Here is a 23,877-nt window from a genome sequence, read left to right as displayed (position 1 = left end):
TTGCGCACAGTCATGGCGTCTGGTGGTGTTGGAGCTCGACCGGGAGGCAAGGCCGTGCCCAAAGTGGCCAGGGTAACACATTTAGCCGTCGTCTCATTTCGTCTGACGAAAATGAACGACCAACGGGCGTCTAACGAGCTAATGATGTGTGCAGGTGAAGAACAAGTTGCCAGCAGATGTACAAATCACAGCAGAACAGCTTCTTCGGGAATCGAAGGAGCGACAACTGGAAGAAGTCGCTGCGGTATGAATGAAGGCTGTGAGCGTCTTCATTGGTTGTTTACCTATTCGTTGATATCAGTTTCTCTACTTTGTTGTGAAGTGCTTCGTTATCAGAGTGTGTCTGTGCCTTACATGTTAAACGAAGGTGTAGCGAAAGCGACTTTTTAATAGCGTATACAATTTTAAATGTAAATATTTTATTTTTTTAAAATTTAGTATAGTTAATTAAGGAATTAAAGTATTTTTAATAATTAAATATATATTAATGTATTTCAAGGTACAGCTACACTTTCGTTTGCCCATGTATGCATGTTGAATAGCTGCCATGTTTGACACAGGGGTATTTTGTGTTGTGTCTGTCCACAAGGGCAATGGAAGCAATTTTTAAGTGTGTGGTGCCACTAGGGGTGCGTTTGATTGACCTTTTCTGGAAGACTGAAACCTAATCGAACGCTCTTCTCATTCAGGAAGAGCGGGAGGTTGATTGCACATGTGCAGTTAGAGCACGTATGGATCTCAAGGCAGTTGTTGCTTGCACAGATTTGCTCTAAAACTGTTTGGGTATAATGAGTTACAACTTTTGTAAGTTGTTAGATGAAGAGGTAGATGGGTATGTACGTCTCTTGGGACCCTTTTTGAGTAAGACGTATGGTCTTCGCGTGCCTGTACCTCCCATACATGCTTCTGTGAGGTCACTGTGCATAGCTTCTCTGGTCAAGAGTTTTGTGGTCACTTTGATGTTGTGAAATTGATTTTTGCGCCATACGGATGTAACATGCGAGACTAACCATGCGTAGCCACTCCTTTCTTCCAGCTCCAGCCAGGAGCTGGAAGAGCTGGAAGAGTTTTTCGGAAGAGGAAAACTGTTGATTGAACCTCTCATCCATTCGCCTCTGTCTTTCAGTTCTGGAAGAGGCTGGAAGACATCTATCAAACTTGCCGTAGTTTGAGAAGGCACGCCCTTTCTTACTAGAGGTGATAAAAATATCAGTTTGTATCTGGTTCTACCATTCAGCCATGACAGCAACAATTTCTGCATTATGCAACTTCATCATGTATTCCTAAACTACTACTCTTACTCATGCGTACAATCTTCTAGCTACTTATTGCCGTCTGTTGAACTGAACTTGCCAAATATAGTGAGTTGGTGCTCTGAAAAACCTTCAAACTCAGTACCTATTTCAAGTAAATCTAACTGGTTTGTTGAATTGTTTGTGCACATGCAGTCATTAGACTGTTTAGCTTCTCTTTAGTCATGGTGGATCGTAACTAGCTCTTGAGTCTACGAAAACAACTGAAAGATCTCTCATTTACTGCATTTGTAGCAGGTAATGCTAATACCAATAATTGGGTTACAAGTCAGCTACAGGGTCTGCCATACTCACAGCTTGCGTTATCACCTGACAATGTAGCCTTGAAGTTCAGACCGTCTCCAAAAAGAAATGAGACGGTCTGGATACGATCAAACCGAGTTTGGAAGTAGGCATAGTTAGCTAAGTGAATGGAAGGGTTGTAACAATCAAAAACGCCTCTTTGGATAATAGCACCATGCCACCCGAAGTGACAACTTATGAGATTGATTACTACATTTTAGATGTGTGTGCAACCAGTGTTTGTGGTAATCAACTGCAATGGCTGCAAATCGTCTTGACGAAGTTGGTTAGGTGCGGAAGTACCTTCATTGAAAGTTGGAATAAGCAGAGGCTATTTGGAGAATGTGAAGAGTTGGCTGAGATTGTAACTGCTTTATCTAAGTCACTGAAAATCTGTTTACGGCATGATCATTCTTCTGTCATCAGTGACTCTAGCGGGCAAACAATGAGAACGATCGTATTCTGTGGATAACCACTGGCTGCATCAACACGTCTAGAGACTTCACTGACAGTACGGCTTGGTAGAATAATATGCACTTTCCAGATCCAAACAAAGAAGTCTCGGCTATTCAAGAAGTATTCTGCTGCGGTCCTCTGTTTGGAATGCATTGAATCAATTTCAAGAGTCTTGGCCGCTGTTTCAAAGGCACGGTCCAGTGCAGTTTCACATCACGGAGAACACACATGCAATCAATTACAAGCTGTCTTTACACAAAATTGTCAAAAATGCTTTTACCGGAAGCCGTGCATTTCATTACAGAACTTTTGATGTTTATTGGTCATCACTTGAGTGGTGGTGGCATGCTGATTGGCTGACTCACATCACTTCCAAACTCAGTTTGATTGTGTGTTGATCCAGACCATCTCTCATTTCCTTTCGGAAACTGTCTGGAACTTTGAGGCTACTGACAATGCAAATACCTGTTTACGCTTAGGTGTACCGACTGGGACTCCAAGGCTACATTTGTCGGCAGAGCCGTGTATACGACTCACCAGACCATTAATCGGAAATGTAACACCAATCCGAGACTTTGTTGTTCTAAAAAGGTGGGGTGGCCATGGCCCACCTGGCCCATGCAGCTCTGTCGCCCCTGTCCTTAATAACCGAATCGTATGATGCCCGAAGGTATGTATGTATAAGTGAGAATTTGTGTTAATTAACTTAATAATTTCTCCTTAGAAGAACAGGGTAATCAGCTAGTTTTAAATATTTAAAATATTTGAATAGTAATTCATATGTTTAAATTAAATAATTAAAGTAATAAATAATTAATTAAAATTTATTATAATATTTAAATGTTAATTAATTCTTAATTATTTTAATTACATGTGTATTACAAAATAATGAAATTATGTATTTTTAAAATATAGCAATTAAAGTATTGTTTGAAGGTTGAATTTTTAAATTGGCCTATTAGCTGAAGTAATTTAGATTTTGAGCATATGGTATGATATCACTGCAGGTTTTTGGAACGTCATATAGGCCCATATGTTACTGTACTGGAATTGTGTTAGATGTGCAATACATGTTATGAGGTCTTCATGTGAGGTTATTCTTGTTTCTACTAACTATAGCCTCCAACTCAGCGAATTACTGATCCTGAAGAGTTGGCTGACTATCGGATACGGAAACGAAAGGTTTTACAAATTGTTGATTTTAGTGCTTCACGTTTGGTGCTTGTATGGCAAACTGTGTTTAGTCTTTTGAAGACAACATCAGGAAGAATCGTACTGTTATGTCTAATTGGGTGAAGTACGCTCAATGGGAAGAAAGCCAGAGAGAATTCCAAAGGTGTCTAATATAGCCAAGTCTGGATGTGTGTGAGTGTGCATGCGTGCGTGCATGCATGTGTGTTTGCATGTGTGTGTGTGTGTGTGTGTGTGTGTGTGTGTGTGTGTGTGTGTGTGTGTGTGTGTGTGTGTGTGTGTGTGTATGTGAGTGTGACAGGTTTACGTTAGAAATTTATGTAAAGTATTGGTCGGACAAATCTATTATTGATGCATCCAGTTGCTGGTCTAAGTCGTCTCTCGTTGAGGATAAACATTGAATTTGTTGCAAGTATTGCAATCTGTCACTAAACTCAATGGTACACTGTACTGACTGTTTATATGAAAGGACAACTACCTAGATTGTGTGTTATTGGTAATGCACACACTTTCGATTTGTGGGCCTCTACTGACTAACTCACGTAAACTGTCATGACTCTCAAGAAATTCACTATCTGGCATTAGATGATAGTTTTGCATAACCAACCTTTCTTTTTATCGACTTCAGTATGACGAGCGAGAAAGGTATAGACACAAATGTATGTGTAATAGGTGGTATGACATGTGATGCATCACTGGTACCAGAATTACATGTATAGGTGCAAACCCATTGTGTAGTTTGGAATGACTGTATCACTCTCAATACAGAGTCAATCAAACGTTTAGTCAGTTCATGGCATGCCTACAGGCTTCACTATTTTCATGGCTGAATTTGGGATTCTCAGATGAATTACTAGAAAAGAACTTAAACATGTTTGCACACTAAAAAGTTGTAACGTAGTGGCTGAAAAGCGATGCTGGCAACGTGACTTGTATTTATATAGTAATTCTTAAGCTGTTGCTTGTGTTTTCAAGTACAATGTGTTGATAATGTGTGACAGGGCACGGTCGGTGTATGAAAGGGCCATAGATGTTGATCATCGTTGTATTGCAGTGTGGCTCAAGTATTCTGAAATGGAAATGAAGTGAGTTTCTGAGTAGGAGGAATGGCACAGAGAATATCTATACAGAACTATAGAAAAATATAATAATGTTAGGAGATTGTATTAATAATTTATTTTGTTAGTGTAAGTATTTTTTGTCTTGTTAGAGTTATTAATATGTTTAAATTATTTTTGTTTTAATTTTTTGTTTCAAGACACAAGCAGATTAATCATGCTCGTAATCTGTGGGACCGGGCGGTTACCATTCTTCCTCGAGTAAATCAGTTTTGGTGAGTGTTTTGTGACGACTCTTGGTTGGCTGTGATGTATGATGGGTTGTGTCAGGTACAAGTATACGTACATGGAGGAGATGTTAGGAAATATTGCTGGGTGTAGGCAGGTGTTTGAGAGGTGGATGGAGTGGGAACCTGAGGAGCAGGTGAGTTTGTTGAGTATTGTTTGAAAATGGAAGCAAAGTAATTGATATGAAATATTATGTTGTAATTGTTATTTTGTAATTTGTATCTATGGGGAATGGAAGGCAATGACAGACACATAGTGGAAACACAGACGGAGGAGACAGAAAAACAGACTTACAGGCAGATGGACAGACAGACAGACAGACAGGCAAACAAACAAACAGACAGACAGACAGACAAACAGAAAGACAGACAAACAGGCAGATAGATGGGCAGACAGACAGACAGACAGACAGACAGACAGACAGACAGACAAACAAGCAGACAAACAGGCAGATGGATGGGCAGATAGACAGACAGCCAGACAGAAAGGCAGATGGAAAGACAGACAGACAGACAGACAGACAAACAGACAAACAGACAGATAGATTGAGAAATGGATAAAATGTGTTAGCCTTACACAATTTGTCAATGCTAGTGTTTGCACTACTAAATCTTTTGTTATCAAGGCATGGCTTTCGTACATCAAGATGGAGCTACGATACAAGGAAACAGATCGTGCACGAGCCATCTATGAACACTATATCCTCAATTTACAATTACCACCATAAGTTGTGAATATTAAATAGTATTGGCCAGGCAACATGTGTATTTCTTAACTGACATTTACTTGTGATGGTCCATCCTGAAGTTAAGAACTGGATTAGATATGCCTCATTTGAAGAGAGACAAGGTTTTGTCGGTAAGGTCACACTAGTTATTAGCTTAGCAATTTTTTTAAGAATCTTTGTGAAACATAAAGCGTGTGTGTGCTTACTTATTGTTGATGATACCAATCAAGGTCTATATGTGGATTAGAAGACCTGTAGTTACACTATTACGAGTGTAAAGACAAGAATGCATAGTCTTGATACTAGTCACATGTTGTGTACTGTAAACGACAATCTTTCATCAGGCAAATGGTTTCGACATTTTAAATACTCGACTTAATTACACAATTTCTAAAAGCAGTGTCGGGGTTTGATGCACATGTTGATGACACATGTACATGAACTAAATTTAAGTATAATCTCACATGATGGTTGTTCACTGATTTCAGTGATGACACCGGTCAATGTCCACTTGCTCTCCAATGGAGACATGGACAAATTGGAACCTGCGCGTAGAATGGTTTGTAGTGAGTAAGACTTGCGCAATATTAGACCCACTCTCTGTCTTAGATTACCAAGTACAGACTGGAGCAGGAGCTGCAACAAGCATGCAAGCAACTAAGATGCAGTGGTTTGCCAGAGAATGACTGATGGGCGTTCATTCCTGCCATACAGTACACCACAGTACTAACTGCTGTAACCCCACGACCAAGAAACACAATAAAAAACCTGTTGTCTTTGTCATTGCGTCACAACAGCATAATCCAAGGCCATAGACCGTGCTACATGGATCAGCATCGAGGTGTATAATCTCACGTTAGTGCAGGCATATTTGATGGCAGTCTGTACTCACCATGTTACAGTACTGTCAATGAGCTTTGTAGGTTCCTTTCGGAACAGTAGTGCCACCTACTGTCTTGTGACACCTTGGTGTTGCTGCCACTGCAGGTTCGTGACTGCTTATTTGTCAGAAAAATTCATTAGAATGGTTTTCTGCTTATATTGCAGCTGGCCCTCATCTCTGAGGGTTGTTCCACTATCCGCCACCCGTGGACGCTCTCAGTAGCATGCAGCTTTGCCCTGAGATAGTCTCGCATAGTCAACTCTTTTGTCATCATACTTCCGGCAAGAAAGGCATATGACCAGAGTTTATCTTGCCAAGGCTCTAATGTCTAGTGCACAAACTTAATGTAAGGACTTGCTTGATGCTCAAGTGTTCGATGGACAGAGTACCAGGCACCTTTTAGTACTAAACCACGTACCTGCCGCCCACATGTCACTAGCATATACGTAGTGATACTGTACCATACTACAGTACTGATGAAATTCTTTTCAAGGTGAACAGTGTGTTGGTGGCCTTTGATAAAATTGTATGTGCATGATGAAATATTTGTTATTTACAGTATTTTTCTTGAGACAGTTACTTCATCCAAGAGGATGCTAGAGTCAATCTTTACAGGAAATCATGAAAATGATTATTTTATGTAGACAAAGTGGGTCTCATGCAAGTGTACATCTGTCTGCTATGACTTGCCTTCATAAACACATCGGAATTTTTGTACCATACGTGCAAGGAAGATGTATTGGGATTAACTATTGAAATTTTTAGTATTGAAGTCTTGAGTTTAGGATACCAAATACAGAAAATACTTGAAAAGCTGTGTATAACGACTTTTCTAGGATTTCCGTGTTTTGGTTTGATGTGTTTACGGATTCCATAACAACACAGCATTGCATGAAACACACCATGAAATGATTGTAAGTACATGTACACCTATTCTTATTTACTATTTTCCTGTTTCTTGTTTTGGTATGAATTACTTGATTTATGAGGCTATTGAAAACCTTGTCTGTTTATTTTTCATGTTCTCAGCAAGTGCGAGAAGTGTGTACGAGCGATCGTGTGAATTCTTTGGTGATGACCACATGGAAGAGGCTTTGTATGTTGCTTTTGCCAAATTTGAGGAAAGACAGAAAGAGGTGAGGAAACAGAAACTTTAAAAGCTGACGTACTTTTAGCATTTTCCTGATCTTACATCTCGAATTTGCTTAACACATATAAAGGCCATCCACACTATGCTCTAAAGCGCATTGCCTATTGTGTGTGTGTGTGTGTGTGTGTGTGTGTGTGTGTGTGTGTGTGTGTGTGTGTGTGTGTGTGTTTGTGTGTAGGGTTCTCCCTAAAGCGTGGTAGCGTGGCGCTGCGCCACACTGAGAAATCCCAACCACGTGACTAAGTGCAATCGCGCGTAAAGAAAAACAAGGGAAGATCTGGATTCTAATTGACTGCAAAAGTCATAGTTAGTCACAGAAGAGCCATTGCATGGTCAACCAATTGCCTCTAAGAGTCTTCCACTTTTAAAGTCAATTTACGGCGTCAAAAAAGGTCTGGAATCTCGAGGCTATGCACGGTGCGTTTGTGTGTGTGTGTGTGAATGAACACGGAGATGAAGAGGAGAGTGGCCGCGGGTTCAATAACTTCGTTCTTTTCCGTACTGGGGCAAAAGTCAAAAAGAGCATGTTCGGAAGAGGAAACCAGTTCCAGTCAAGCGGATCAAGATGAGGCCAATCACGATAAGTCACTGTCAGATTCTGCTGCTCTCGACGACGGTACGTCCAACTCCAAGTCTTCAAAGCACAAACAGGGTCAGTATGATCCGGATTGGGAGAGACAGTACACGTGAGTTTATCCAACGAGTGATGGGAAGGAATGTTTTGTACGCTATGCCAGCGCTTCAACACCCGCAATGAGCGCAATTTTTCGACAATTTTTAATCTTTTGCCTTGTGTCTCGATGTGCAGAGATGTTGCGCGTCATGCGGATTCCTTTATGCACAAATCAGCTGTGCTCCAAGAGCACGAGCTTCTAGCACCCCAACAGAATGGTGGGTCGTTCACGCATTTAGTGAAGCAATTTCTATGGAGAGAAAGGCAATTGCAGGTGCAATGAAGTGCCTATACTGGCTTGCAAAACATGAGATTGCCCACACAACAAAGTATGTCCCACTCTTGGAGCTAGTTCAAGACTTGGGATGTTCATGCTTTGACAACTTGCGTGTTGGTGGAAACGCCACATACACAAGTGAGCGCGATATTCAGGAGTTCATTCTCCATATGGGTAGTCAAGTAGAAGGAGGTGTGGTACAGCAGCTACTTAGCAGCCCATTCGTTTCTCTCTTGTGTGATGAAACTACTGACATCTCAGTACTAAAGCAGATGGTTGTGTACGGAAAATACCTAACTGATTCTGGTGACACATGTACTGTGTTCTTGAAAATCAATGATCTATTTGACGGAAAAGCAGAAACGATTGAAAGGGCGCTACTTCAGTTTTGTGAAGCAACAGAAATCAGTATTCGAAAAGTTATGGGATTTGGCAGTGATGGTGCTGCAGTAATGACTGGCAACAGAACAGGAGTTTCAATATGTTTGAGAGCACACAATTCGTATATGATCAACATCCACTGTGTTGCACAATGCCTTGGCTTGGCTGCTGCTCAATCATCAGAGTCCATCCCGTATCTCAAGAAGTTCAAGAACGCCATCCACAACCTGTACATGTTTTATCACAACAGTCCAGTTCGAATGACTGGACTTCATACAATTCAAGATATTCTTGGTGACCCTGAAATCAATCTAAAAGAGGCAAAAGATGTTAGATGGCTATCGCACAACAATGCTGTACAGTCACTGCATCGAACCCTGACATCAGTTGTAGCAAGTCTGGAAAGGGAAGCAGCAGAACGAGGAGAAGCAGTGGCCATTGGATTGGTAAAACTACTCTAATTTTGTAAATGTTCGGCATACATTTAATTTCGGCGAAGGGTCTGCCATGCCCAAATTACATGTCCACCCAAATTTAATGCTCATTCAAATGTTGGATCAGTTTCCTCTGAAACATTCAAAATAGACATTACTACTCCTAGATTAGTCTAGGTACTGTAAGCACTTTCATATGTTTGCCAAAAATGAGTAATGCCGGCATACTGTGTAGGGTATCTGTGCTTCACCACGTACCTTGATGTACTACAAACGTTTTGAGATGAGCTGGCTCCAAAGCGCAACACAAATATCATGGGACTTTGACACCTAAAACCAAGAATTCGAACTTCCACACCGCATTTAGCGCTAATCAAAAATGGGGAGGGACTGACTACGAGAGGCTACGCGATGTCGTAGTTTGGCAGGCTGAATGATATGATATGCGTCTAGTCCTTTATTTACTATGTGAAGGTTTCTGCAAACCACCTTATGCCAAAATTTAATGTACGCCGAAATAGCGGCAGCCTAATTTTGCCGAAAATATAGATCGCCGAACATTTATGAAATTAGAGTAATCAAGACATATGAGTTTATTGCCAGTTTGTAGCTATCTTGCGATGTTCTACCTCACATTTGCAAGCTTTCACTTGTCTTTCAGCAGAAAGAGATAGATCTATCTGTTGCTTGCTCACAGGTCAGTGCTACTCTGGCTTGCATCAGCGTGTATGAGGACAATCCAACACCCAGCTTGTCTACTCTGGAAGCAGATCTCAGGGGATCTTTGGCTGTACTAGGCATCACAGTTACACCTCACAAGAAAGCAGATTTCTCACGCAATGTTCAGAAGAAATATATAGCAGCCCTAAAGGATTAACTTGAACACAGTTTTCCAAGCACAGAGCTGCTACATTCATTCTGCATATTTGATCCCTCCCAACAAAAGAAGGATAATCTATTGCGTCTGCAGGTTCTTCTTCAGCAATGTGGTGAACATGATCCTCCACTTGTTGAAGAAGATGACTTGAGGGCTGAGTGGGAGCTATTCAAAGTTCTTTGTCCACTTCCTATGCATCCTTGTCTCACTACCAAGTGATGAAGTTAGTTGCGGGAAACAAGACACTAAGATTACTCTACCCTCAGCTCTGCAAATTAGCCCAGATTTGCCTTATTCTGCCTCTTAGCACAGTTGACTGCGAACGAGGCTTCTCAGTAATGAAACGAGTGAAGACTCCACTGCACAATCGCCTCAACACCAGAACTCTAGATGTACTTATGATGATTTGTATTGAAGGTCCAGATTTCTCAAGTTTTGACTTTAAGAAAGCCGTTGATGATTGGGGAAATGTTTCAAAACCGTAGGATTAATGTCTGTTGAACTTTTGTCTTGTATTTAAATTTGAAACACAAATGGTAAATTAATACACAGTTTGAAATAATCAAGAATACTATTCCTATTACTATAGTAACTAGCAAAGGTCTGGGTCTTGCAACTACCATCTCCACCACACTATTTTGAAATACTGGGGAGAACCCTGGTGTGTGTGTGTGTGTGTGTGTGTGTGTGTGTGTGTGTGTGTGTGTGTGTGTGTGTGCGTGTGTGTGTGTGTGTGTGCATGCGTGCATGTGTGCGTGCATGTGTGTGTGTGTGTGTGTGTGTGTGTGTGTGTGTGTGTGTGCATGCGTGCATGTGTGCGTGCATGTGTGTGTGTGCGTGTGTGTGTGTGTGTGTGTGCATGCGTGCATGTGTGCGTGCATGTGTGTGTGTGTGTGTGTGTGTGTGTGTGTGTGTGTGTGTGTGTGCATGCGTGCATGTGTGCGTGCATGTGTGTGTGTGTGTGTGTGTGTGTGTGTGTGTGTGTGTGTGTGTGTGTGTGTGTGTGTGTGTGTGTGTGTACATGTGTGTGTGTACATGTGTATCATAGTGTTACAAATCACTTTTGTTGCTATTGCAGCATGAGAGAGTTAGAGGTATCTACAAGTATGCACTTGATCGTATTCCTAAAGAAAATGCCAAGGTGAGAGCATTACTACTCTTACAAGAAATCATTTCATTATATTCTTTTTCAATCTAGGAGTTGTTCAAGAACTACACAACACACGAGAAGAAGTACGGTGATCGAAGCGGCATTGAAAATATTGTACTGAGTAAACGGAAGTTTCAGTATGAAGAGGTAAAGTAATGTCTTCAGCACAACATTTTTGTTTGTGTGTATAGCTAAGCGAGTGTACATGATTATTTATTTGTGAGTTGGTTGTAGACATGATTGGTTGGTTTGGTTTCAGGAAGTGAAAGCTAATCCTTCAAACTACGATGCCTGGTTTGATTATCTTCGTCTGATGGAGGCGGAGTCACAGGATGTGGAGAGCGTACGAGAAATCTATGAACGAGCAATAGCAAACACACCACCAACACAGGTAGGTCATCTTGTACTAACACATAATATCAACAAACGAACTAGTGAGACTGAGGATGTCATTTGTTTGTAGTACACTTATTGAGGGGCTGAAATAGTGTTAATACTACAACTTGGGAAACTTTAATAAATGTTTTAATAATAATAATGATAATGTGTCATTATGCCCCACCATGATGGGCAAGTGCGGTCTTTACCCGCATTTTTGCACCCACCAACCCGGCAGCAGGGTACATGTTTCTGTGTAGTCTACATGGCGATCAATGACTATCCAATTTGATATAGATTGCAGGCATTGCGGTGATCAGGAACTCGGTACAGCACATCTAGTGGATATTAATGACCACCAGGAAAGCACTGAACGTCATCGTCAATGCACTGTTTGCCGGACCACAGGAACTTCCCAACAACTGAAACGAGTCATAGTCTCATGGACAAAGCTAGAGAAACATGAGAAAGAAAGACAAACAAATTTCATAATTTACTGTCGTCACTGGGGTATGAATCCCCAAACCATGGAGTGGTAGCCATTTTTGCTAACCACTAAGCCACAGCGGTGGCTATAATAATAACAAATAATTTAATTAGTAATTGTTAGTTAATTTTTTAAATAAATAATTTATGGTAACATTTTGGTTGCTCATATTTTTCTGGCAATATTCTAACTCAGCATTATGTTTTCTTTGTCATTTTTAAAATCTTTTGTTTTTGGAGATTTTTGATTGTTATGCTTTGCATCAGTTTCTATTGTGTAATTTTGTGTTTTCATGTGTGATGCCAGGAGAAGCGTTTGTGGCGACGATACATTTATTTGTGGATAAACTATGCATTGTATGAGGAACTGGAGGCGAAAGTAAGACTGTGATGTCTGTAGTGTGTAAATTATTATTCACATATTAAGTGCTTCTGGATTGTGCTGTATTCCAGGATGTTGATCAAACACGTCAGGTGTACAAAGCAATACTGAATGTATTACCACACCGACAGGTAGGAATGCGGTCATGATTATACTGACAGTTTGAATGCTCATGCCATGTTGACATTGGCAGTTGGGCTATATGGTTGTAATGAAATCTATCTTAGGCCCCTATTTGCTGCATGTCTGTTTCTCATCACCTGGTCACATCCGAACGACTTGCTGCACTGATTTCACCATTATTACCCCTTTATTCTTGTACTCGTAATGTGCATGTGTGATACAACCAGAGCACGGGGATTGTATGACTTGACTTGTTCTTTATCCGATGTTTCACGTGATATCTTCTCTCTTCAACTATATGGTATATTGTAGATCAACAATAAAGATTTTATTGCTTCTAGGATTATTGGTGTGAATGCTCCAATACACTACTGCTAATCTGTTGTGTTCCTTGAGTAACCATGTCTTCTGACTTCTGGTGTCACGTGTCCATTCTGTAAATCAGTAAATGTTCGTAACTACAAATGTCCGTAAACTGCCACAAACTCAATATTGTAAGAAACAAATGTTTGTAAACTTTCCTCGTACATCTTGAACACGTGTGTGGAAGTGACAACGAAATTGAGGCTCAACCACATCTTGGTAGGTCTGTCGATGTACTTACTTCCTTCTTAGTATGTCTCTGATTTCTTGGTTTGTACAAGCCAAGTCATGACACTATTCTGAGCCAAGAAAGCTGTTGTTGCCCAACTCGAACAATGAAGACAGCATTGTATGCATCCTAGTGGAAATTGGGGTTTCAAAATGTGCACGGATATTTGGGCTACAAAATGTAGTAAGCAATTTAAGTTAGCAATTTTTTGCAATTTACAAAATTAAAAGGCTTACAAGAATTCATTACTGTAATTTTATGACGTTAATGGCTCATCCGTGCACGTCAGTTTGAGAGAGTCGGCCGGAGTGATGAGAAACAGACATGCAACAATAAGGGCCTTAATGTGTAATGATGATATACTTGAATTTTCAATCTTGTTCTATGTTTAGTTCACATTTGCCAAAGTGTGGTTGATGTATGCTCAATTTGAAGTAAGACAGAAGGACCTTCCGGCTGCCAGGAAAGTTATGGTAAGACAGTTGCCTCAATAGTTTTTCATTTGAGCTGCCACTTAGTTTTAGGAAACTGCGACCTTTTGATACATTTCTGTGTCTGATACTATTGCTAAATGAGTACAGTCAAACCTCCCTAATCTGAACCTCAGAGAACTGGGCACCTTCTTAGTCTGGGTATCTTCCTAGACTGGTCCTTTAGCAGCATGTACGGGGCCTGGGGTCCAGGGGTATGAACTTGTGAGAATAAATTTCCCATATTAACATGCACATTCCTTAGCTATCTGTAAGTGCCAGTGCAGTGCTTAGCAGCACATATGGCTTTGAACTACACCTGCATCAGCCTCAAACCGAAGTTCAAAATCAGCGATGACATAAGCAATGGTCAGTCACAGAGACACGCCTTGGAGATCTTTGGAATTCCCAGCAGTTAAAGTAAACTGACCTATAATAGTGTGCTTTTTACATTACTAAATTCTAGTTCAATATTAGTATATTTTATATCATAGTTCAATATTTGTTAGTATGGCAGTTGATTTCCTCTTCATAATTTGAGATACACGTCGTGCAATTGAAGTTTTAGTTTTTGGTTATATCAGTATGTAACTGTAATGTACAAAGCACCTATAAATTATAGTGTTGTACAAGTGTGTCGAACATTTATACATTGCAGGTAGTACAAGTGTGACCACCAGCGCACTGTACAAGAATACTGTAGCTTCGACCTCCCAAACTCATGTAGCGTCAATTAAAATGGGTCTTTCTACACGATTCCGGGAGGCCGAGGCTACTCATACTGTATGTAGAACTGGGGTACCAGACCTTTACATTAGAGTAGTCTAGAAACCCAATGATAAAGTGTGTTAAATTTTTCTGTCTTTCTCAAAATTCTGGGATCTGGTCAACAACTTGTCTCATATTGCTTGGGTCAGGGAGGTTCAAGTGTACATTGATGTTGATGTTGACAGCCATCTGAGTTCTTTAATCTGTTAGATTTGCATGCGTGCACATGTCTTGTGTGTGTGTGTGTGTGTGTGTGTGTGTGTGTGTGTGTGTGTGTGTGTGTGTGTGTGTGTGTGTGTGTGTGTGTGTGTGTGTGTGTGTGTGTGTGTGTGTCACATGGACATATGATTACATGTACTGTTTGTTTGTTTGTGATAATAATAGAGGTAATTGTGTGTTTCAACTGACATTGTATTCTAGGGAACTGCTATTGGCATGTGTCCCAAACCCAAACTTTTCAAACAATACATTGAGCTGGAATTGCAGGTATGACTTACTTACGATACCAGAAATCAAACAAAGTACAGTGTTGAGTCTGCAATTATACAAAATACTATTACTGTTTTTCCATGCTTATTTTGTATGTTTCAGTTGCGTGAATTTGATCGCTGTCGCAAGTTGTACGAGAAATTTCTTCAATTTCAGCCATCAAACTGCACAACTTGGATCAAAGTAACATCACAGTCGGACACTAATAGTTACTGTGTTAGGTGGTCACATGTCATGTGCTTGCAGTATTCTGAGTTAGAAAACTTGTTAGGCGATGAGGACAGAGCAAGAGCCGTATTAGAGCTGGCTGTTGGACAACCAGTATTGGATATGCCCGAGGTATGTATCATTTTTCTTCTTCCTAATGATTTGCAACACTGGTGTGCTAACGCATGGTGTTTTGTATTTTATTTCATTTGTTTTATTGTAATATTTTTCAATTTTTATTTTATGCTTATTTTTATTTTTAGTTATTATTATTGTCGTGATCAACCGGATCAGTCTGGTTTGTAAAGTCTATTTCAATTACCAGAAGCAAGCCCTGCTTCAGAAGTACTTAGACCATCACGGCTGTCTAGAAAGAAGACACGACTTTATGAAGGATCTGAGTAGATTCCAGCAGCACTGTTTTCTGTAATGCTGCATGTTGTGATGACTTGGAATAATGTCCAGCCACCGTGAAATACCTGCGTGCACTGTGCCCAAAGCTCCCAAGACCACCGGAACCACCAGTGTTTGACAATGCCGCATGCGGCTTATCTCCACTCGCAAGTCGCTGTACTTTGCCAATTTTTCAGCTTGTTTCCTGCCAATGTTGCCATCAGCAATACAGCTGATATCAATAAGAAGACAAGTGTTTGTCTTCTTATTTCTGAGACAGATGTCTAGACGATTGGCTTAGATCTTCTCGGCAGTGGGATAGTGGTATCCCACATCATAGTAATGTCATCCGTCTCCACAAGCCTATCAAGATGATGCCGGTACCATCTGCTCTCCACTGGAACCCCAAATGGCGACAAACATCCCAGTGAATGATGGAGGCCACCTGATTGTGTCGATCAGTGTAGTCCATCGGTACCAAAGCTCTACAGCCTGCCACAATGTGGTTGACTGTTTCCAGGCCTACACTGCACATGCGGCAAGTAGGACTGACGTCACGATGTAGAATCTTGCGCTCATAGTACCGAGTCCGATGAGCTTGGTCTTGAGCAGCAACAACCAGTCCCTCAGTTGCAGCAGGAAGATTTGCTGCCTTTAGCCATCCGTAGGCCTCTTTCATGTTCACAGGCGGTTGCTCAGTGAGACGACTATACTGCCCGTGCATAGGCTTCCTGCTCCAGTACCGCACACGAAGAGAACTGCAACACGTATGGTAATGTCTCACATCTGTCTCAGGTGCTTGCTCGAAGCCACCTTCAACCGAGATGGATGCATTCCCTTGTAAGTTCTTCAATTTGTCGTCCGAAGCAAGATTCCTCCACAGCTGTGCAGTAAAGTGACAAGCCATGCGCTTGATTGAGTGTTGAGATTTCCGGAGTCACACTCCCGTATCATCTGTATGAAAGGATTGGACTGTCAGCAAGGTAACAGTTCAGCCTCACAATGCAAGATTGATGTGTCAACTCAATCTGTTGTAGCCCCTTACCCCATCACTATAAGGAGCATACAGTCGGTCAACATCTGCAGAAGGATTGTGGACACCGTACATAGAGAGGAGCTTTTGGTTCGTTGATCGAGCCGCTGCTGGTCCGTGCACCCCAATGAATGATGCCAAAACTGTAAGTGAGAACCGGTAGTGCAAACCCAGTGATGGCTAGAATCTTGTTCCGACCATACAACTCAGTCCGGAGAACCACCTTCACACTGTGGAAGTACTCACGATGGAGTCTCTCCCGCATCATGCTGTGCCGAATACCGTTACTCTCATCTACACCCAAGTACTTGTACACTTGACCTGGTTCCAGGCAGTTGATGGTGTCCATTTTGCTTACCGTCACCCCAGAGTTGTGTCCAGATAGCCTGCCATTGACAAAGTTTGCAACAGCACATGTGTCCAGACCAAACTTCATCTGGATGTCATCAGTGAAGGTACGCACCGTGAGCAACAACCCATCCAACTGATCAGAATTTCTGCCATACAGCTTCAGATCATCCTTGTAAAGTAGATGACTGATGAGCTGACGTTTGGCAGTCTCACCATGCCCAGTGGTAATCCGGTAGCCGTAACTGGTTCTGTTCAACTCCTTACTCAGAGGATTGAGAGCCATACAGAAGAGAAGTGGAGGAAGTGAGTCACCTTGGAAAATACCCCTCCTGATCTGCTTTAGTTAATTTCATTGTTTTTATTTTTCTTATTTATTTATTTTTTATTTGTTTTTTATTTTATTTTTTTATATTTTTTTCTTTTTGCTTGCTTTTATATATTTTGTTTTTATTTATTCACTTTATTTTACTTTATCTTTTCATTTTGTATATTTATATTTTTTGTTTTAGGTTTACATTTTATTTATTTTTTATTTATGTATTATTTTTTGTTTTTTTGTTTTTGCTTTACGTTGTTCAACCAGATCAATTTGGTTTGTAAAGTCTATTACAAGTACCGGAAGCAAACCTTGCTTCAGAAGTACTTAGACCATCACGGCTGTCTTGAAAAAATTCATCACTTTATGAAGGATCCGAGTAGATACCAGAAGTACTGTTTTCTGTAAGTGCTGCAGCTTGTCATGACCTGGAATAATGTCCAGCCACCGTGCAATACCTGCGTGTACTATGCCCATGCCACAATACCACATGCGGTTTATCTCCACTCGCAAGTTGCTGTACTTTACCAACTTCTCAGCATGTTTCTTGCCAATGTTGCCAACAGCTGGACAGCTAATATCAATAAGAAGACAAAATGTTTGTCTTCTTCTTTCTGAGACAGATGCCTAGACGATTGGCTTTCACCTTTGCTTTATATTTATTATTTATTTATTTATTTATTTATTATTCATTTACCATTTCTTGTTATTTGACATATTTTATGTATTTTATTTCAATTTTTTATTTTTTATTATTTTTGTGTTTGTAGTTACTATGGAAGGCGTATATTGATTTCGAAGTGTCACTGAAAGAGGACGAACGGGCGAGGCTGCTGTATGAACGATTACTCGAGCGAACTCAACATGTGAAGGTATAGCAACACTAACCATCAATAAGACATAGTTTGTATAAACACGATATTCGAACACCATTGTTAATTAATTAACGAGACAGCAAGGCTGTTAGGCAAGCATCAATACCCTTGGTTTTACTATAATGAAACCAAAAATCGTGTGTATATGTGATTGTCGTTTAATGCGCTCTCTACCACAGTTTGTGTCTACATATTTGACAGTTGACTGCACCTGTTTTCAGGTTTGGATAAGCTATGCCCAGTTTGAAGCATTGCAAGGCAACTTTCAACAGGCCAGGTTCAATAAATACCAACATTGTACTTGGTCGTTGTCATCGTCATTGTTTATATCATGACTAGATCTATTTACAATCGTGGAGATAAATCAATAAAGGATACAGAGGAGAAGGAAGCTCGGGTCATGCTTCTTGAATCGTGGAAGGAATTCGAGGTGAACGATAATGATCGAATCATTATTGGTCACGTGATTTGATTTATTTGATTGTACGTTTGTGTTGAAGAGCAAGGATGGTGATGAAGAACATCAGAAGCGGATCGAGTCGAGAATGCCGAAACGCATCAAGAAGAGACGGAAAGTGCAGACTGATGATGGGGTAAGATGGAATTATTTAGACAGGCTACAGTCAGTGATTGGTAATCAGTTGGTAGTCAAGTGGTGTGAAGTGCACATTCCACTGTACATCATCATTTGATAAAGCAGCCAAGCCTTCTCTTGAGTTGAGAACCAGTCTCGCTCTTCTTTTGTTTTTCCCGGATACTTAATCCTCAGCGCAGCGAGACTGGATTCAGACTGCCTTGTTTTGTCATGTATTATGATAATATTGATCAACGTTAGGTTACCAGTCAGCTACCTCTCTTGCAGATACTTCGTCAACAATCGGCTCCAACAATTCCATTTGTTGATGAAGTTTAAGGACTGCTTTGTATCTCGCAAAGTCATAATCTCAGTTTTTTTCCAGTGATCTTAAGTAGATTGTATAATTTGGATTGGTTGGTTGGTTGGCTGTGTAGTGATACAAAAGTATCCTCGACTCACATTATCCAGAAATTCTTAAAAATTACCACCTGTGCTACAGTTGAGAGCATATTATAGTAAGATGTGAGTTATCTGAATACCAGTCATCTGAATGAGTCAGTCAATTGAATGCCGGATGCCTTGGACGCTCTCTAGAAATACTCGCTGTAAGCCGTTATGCGCATGTGCAACATGGTCTAATGTCAAGGTAGTAACATTTATATGGTAAATTATTTTCTCATTATTATCTTTGAGAGTCCAGTCAACTATGGGTGTGTTAGTCCATTGGCCAAAGTCTCAAAGAAGACTAGAAATCGACTTTCATTGCCCCCATCTCACAAGGAAGGTTTTTTAACAATAAATGGTAGCCAAATAGTCACTAACAAATTTCAAAATGTTGCCACTCACGAAAGTTGTCTGTTTAACAAAGCTAATAGAAGGTTGTATACGTAAGGCAATTATTATATCCTTAAGGCTATATATGCAACATGCCAGGCTGCCAGTACCGTAAATCTATACGGCCTAGTGCGTTACATGGGTGTGGCGTAGGAAACATTGTTAGCTAACTCTCTAATTAGATGGTATGCATGCATGCCAGAGTAACAATAATTCTAAAAATATTTTTAGTTGTCATCTGAACGGGAGTCGAGCCATTATTGTTACTTCTTCTGTTGCCTGTTAGCTAGCATGAGCTGCAGTGAAAGGTCTGTGCAGTTAGGATGGTGACAGGTCACTGGTGTATTGATCCGTGCTGCAATCGCGTTGACATTTACAGTTGCCAAGTTTCTGAAAGCAATTGCATGGACATCTGGTCCTCCGCTATACAGCTGAGGTTGTTTTCCTATACAGTCGCTTGTTACTTAGCCAAAGTTCACCTATCCAACACGCCGGTTAACCGACATGTCACATGGGTGATCATGTGGCTGGTCAGCTGCGTACATGTACAGTGCATGTAAATCCATGTGTATGTCAGTTGTTTCTTGAAACAAGTTTGAGAGTGAGTTCAAGTGTTTCTTCTACATTCATCTACAGCTACATTCATTTTACATCTACATTCAGTATACCTAATGTGGTAAAATGCCGTCTAATATGAACTATAGTTGAGTTTTTAACAGCTTCAGTTATCCAACATTTTCACTTATCCAACAGGCGTCCACTCCCAATGGAGTCAGATAAGTGACACATGACTATAGCTATAATAGCTCTAGAGTATTGAATCTACTTTGTGCTTGTACTGTTAACTAGAACAACAGCTTTCATGGTACTGCAGGTTGTAACAAAGTTTACAAGCAACGAAGTTGGTCACTGTGCGAGTAAGAAGTGCAGTCCTATTGTCTCCTTTGATTCCAGCAGCCTTGTGAACTGTTTCTCCAACTTTCTTATTTATTATTCATACTGCATGTCTATGTGACAATTTCTCAAATTTTCATCTGGTCTTCCGTCACAGAATAGACATCTACCGGCCAGTGAATCGATTCCTTTGCCACATTAGTGAATGTATACTTGTACTTCTGGAAGTCCTTGATGACATGCAGCGGTACTGGCAGCAACAACAGGTGTTGCAGTATAGCACGGTGCATGTCAGCTAGCTTTGATGCAGTAAAATGACCAAGGTATATACGTTTATATGTTACATACGTTCGTGGTAGCAGATACGATATGGTTAGGGGTAGAATTCCACTAATTAGAATTCTAATAATTAGCTATATTGGTAGCGTTCAGAAATGTCAACCAGGTAGCAAGTATAAACTCATCAGTTGATCATGACCAGGCGGACATGCTGGACCTTTTAGAGTCTAGCTACTGGTTGAACACATACATCGGTTAGCTCGTGCTCTAAGGAACTTCTTCAGCAGGAGGCTTTTCGAGAGCACTTTTGCACAAGTCGCTGGTTGCCTCTAGCCTCGTCCCCAGACTCACGTTACTCTGGCAGTGTCCGGTTCCCGTATGACACTTTCATACGGGAACCGGACACTGCCAGGCTTACGTTCATCCGGGAACTGGACATTGTCAGGTTCACATCAATCTAGGGACGAGGCTAGTCGCCTTACTTCCTTAGCTAGTAACCTACTTGCAGTGATGCAACAATTCATTGTTACAAAAACAGATTTATACTGCAAATCTGAAATCAAATGAAACTGCCATTTTTATTTGTTTATAGCGTGCCGTTCACATCCACACTAGAATTACCCATTCATAAACTCACAACGATGTGAGTCCATACCTCGACTATAGAATCGTAGAAGTCAGAAATATTTCTGATTCGAGGCATGATGTAGGGGAGCGAGACGTGAGCTTTGATAACAAGATTCTACAGTTAGTCTGTTTTCAGCTCATGCATGTACTAGTGCAACTAATGCGTGAATTCGAAGCACCGACAAGCAAGTACCGTATACATAACTGGCAGTTATTTCTGCGATCATGATATTTCTGCAAATACTGCGACATAATCGCAGAGAGTGCACAAATAGAATTTGCAAAAAATAGTCATATATTCTTGGAGTCCCAGGCAATCACTGCATGTTTGGTCACTTGTGCAGTAGTTTGAAACGTGTTCCACGTGAAACTGCCAGTGCTCAAGAAGGTAGCTTTGGTATGAGCATAGGCATATCTAGGTCGATCACTATTTCAGAGATTTTGCATTGCTTCGGAGATGAAGCCACTTGCAAAGCAAAGTGCGATGTATCCCACATATTTTAGTCAGAAGAGTGATGAACAACAAGGCTAGACCTGTAGAAGGCAACCATGCAACATATCTAGTAACGTTCTGTCGTTGGAAACGCAGAAATTTAATTCTCAGTATTTTTTGTCTTGATTCTGAAACCGCAGTAATTTTCAGACTGCAGAAATTACCAGCTAGATAATCATACGGTATAATACAATACACGTGGTGAACAACAGAATTTTAAATTTGTAAAAAATGTGTTAATTATTGTGCGGTATACGGTTAAACGGTTCCAACTTAACGCCAAAAATCATCTAATAGTATGTGAGGTCATGTAGTAGAAGAAACCAGTTGATAGAAACCCTACATGAATGTAACTGCAGCCCACGTCTGATTCACAGTTTCCCCGTATGTTAACATTAGACGCCGACTGGAATACACCATTAACTTTAGTTTAGTGACACTAATCTATTCCATTCTGCTTATAGTATATACTTTTAGTTAATGTACAACTGCAAAATGCCGCAGACCTTTATCGTCTGTTGGAGAGAGAAAAGCAACATTGAGACCCATATGCATGCACTGGACGCTCGAGGCAATTAAATAGTCGTAATTTATCAACAACGGACAGCTTTTGAAAGTGGCAGCAAATCGAAATTATTCAATTAGTACTTCATCTAGCATTTGCTACTAAAAACCTTCCTTGCGAGATGGGGGCAATGAAACTTCACATTTCTCGTAGTTGGCCGATGGACTATTTGGGCAATTGTTGTTCAGTACTGTCACTATACATCATGTATTCTGTTTAAATGAGTGCACATAGGTGGTCTTGGAGTCCCAGAGACACCTTTTTGCATGCCAGGAGAGTTAACATCAGTTATCCAAATATTCTGAGTTATGAACAGAGCCGGTTCGTCAGTTCCTAAAGTGTTAATTGAGATATCTGACATCTGATTGTACCAGCAAAGAGCAACCATACTTGACTTTGAGAGGAATAAATGTTGACAAATAGTAATACTGTATAGCCATCATTTTGACCTTATGATTGACACAGTTGTGCTTCGAAGTGACACAAATTCATCACGTGACCATGTACCTACAAGTCACGTGACTACACACTTCACTTAATACTTCTTGGTCTATAACAACTAAAATTATTCCTTGTAGTTATCTGTACTGTTTTGGTGTTTGTTCCATTGACGTTTGTTGCTGTCGTGTTCTAGACTGATGCTGGTTGGGAAGAATACTTTGACTACATCTTTCCCGACGACTCGGCAGCCGCACCGAACTTCAAACTGTTACAGATGGCGAGACTGTGGAAGCAACAACAAGGCTAGCAAACATCACACATTTTCTATAGATGTCATAATTAAAGTAGAACACATCAAGTGTACGAATGTGAGTCCTGGTCTCTAAGTTGCAGTAACAAGATCTTGTGGCTGATAATACTTTTCAAAATAATTTTCAAGTTGATGTCACTGGCCTGTTTAGGGGAGCTTTGCAATTGAGGCTATGATGTTAATGACCTCAGCATTCATTGTGTTACTTACCACACGTTTCCCCTATTCATCGTGACTTCAGGTGTACAGGAATTTTTGAAACAGCGTCCAGTCAAAAGATCGCGCAATGAAACTGTTGTCATTTACAGCCCATGGGCCACTAATGAGAATCAAGATTGTGGTGTGTTATTTAGCTTCGTGGCCCCGAAGTTGGTTAATATTTCGTGGTTGTGTAGGTAATGTGTGTTACTATAATTCTAGTGGCACAGATGAAGTTCTTTCCACTGATACCTGTAGTGAGTGAAAAGAGGACTAAAGGTGTCAAACTTAACTATAGACTTCAGTTAATGGTGCAGCTATTTCACTAGGTGTATCTTGGAATAAAGACTATGCATAGGCAGGATATTACAGCTCCGTCCCAAGCCCTGCTTGGATTAGTGAAGTTGTTTGGATTACAAGAATGCATAGCTTTGGAGGTCCAAACATCACCTCAGACATCCAGACCACTGGTGCCTTGCATTTACGTATGTCTCCGTATGTCATGTTTGTGGTAAACGACACAGCTGCAACGACTACATACTTCTATATACTGTGACCGTCAGGATTTGAAATAGTCTGATATGTACGTGCATTTGCTGAAGACTAAGCTAGCCGCTTCAATGAGTCAACTTGGATCTGGCTGCCTTGGAATTATT

General features: G+C 40.6%; 1 protein-coding gene across 1 annotated transcript; it reads left to right on the top strand.

Moving 5' to 3' along the window:
• Positions 1-4: 4 nt before the first annotated feature.
• On the top strand, positions 5-23,200 carry LOC134188465 (crooked neck-like protein 1). The gene is made up of 24 exons (XM_062656630.1): positions 5-72; positions 155-244; positions 3,171-3,233; positions 3,296-3,387; positions 4,244-4,327; positions 4,501-4,575; positions 4,631-4,724; positions 5,214-5,286; positions 5,375-5,446; positions 7,228-7,334; positions 11,069-11,131; positions 11,189-11,287; positions 11,400-11,531; positions 12,312-12,383; positions 12,458-12,517; positions 13,494-13,574; positions 14,760-14,825; positions 14,931-15,011; positions 15,075-15,167; positions 17,899-18,000; positions 18,225-18,280; positions 18,343-18,433; positions 18,504-18,596; positions 22,907-23,200. The coding sequence occupies exons 1-24, from the start codon at positions 13-15 to the stop codon at positions 23,018-23,020; spliced, it is 2,013 nt and encodes a 670-aa protein (XP_062512614.1). The 5' UTR covers positions 5-12; the 3' UTR covers positions 23,021-23,200.
• Positions 23,201-23,877: the final 677 nt, after the last annotated feature.

The sequence above is a fragment of the Corticium candelabrum genome, chromosome 13, assembly GCF_963422355.1.
Source record: "Corticium candelabrum chromosome 13, ooCorCand1.1, whole genome shotgun sequence".
In the NCBI taxonomy this organism is placed as follows: domain Eukaryota; kingdom Metazoa; phylum Porifera; class Homoscleromorpha; order Homosclerophorida; family Plakinidae; genus Corticium; species Corticium candelabrum.
Note: the sequence above shows the minus strand (reverse complement) of the source record. Positions and strands in the feature narration are given on the sequence as shown.

Bases quoted from the DNA above. Each gene is read 5' to 3' on its own strand.
- LOC134188465 (XM_062656630.1), top strand. From the start codon at position 13: ATGGCGTCTGGTGGTGTTGGAGCTCGACCGGGAGGCAAGGCCGTGCCC. The intron at 4,576-4,630 runs GTGAGTGTTTTG...GGGTTGTGTCAG, and splicing joins CCTCGAGTAAATCAGTTTTG to GTACAAGTATACGTACATGG. The intron at 7,335-11,068 runs GTGAGGAAACAG...TTGCTATTGCAG, and splicing joins TTGAGGAAAGACAGAAAGAG to CATGAGAGAGTTAGAGGTAT.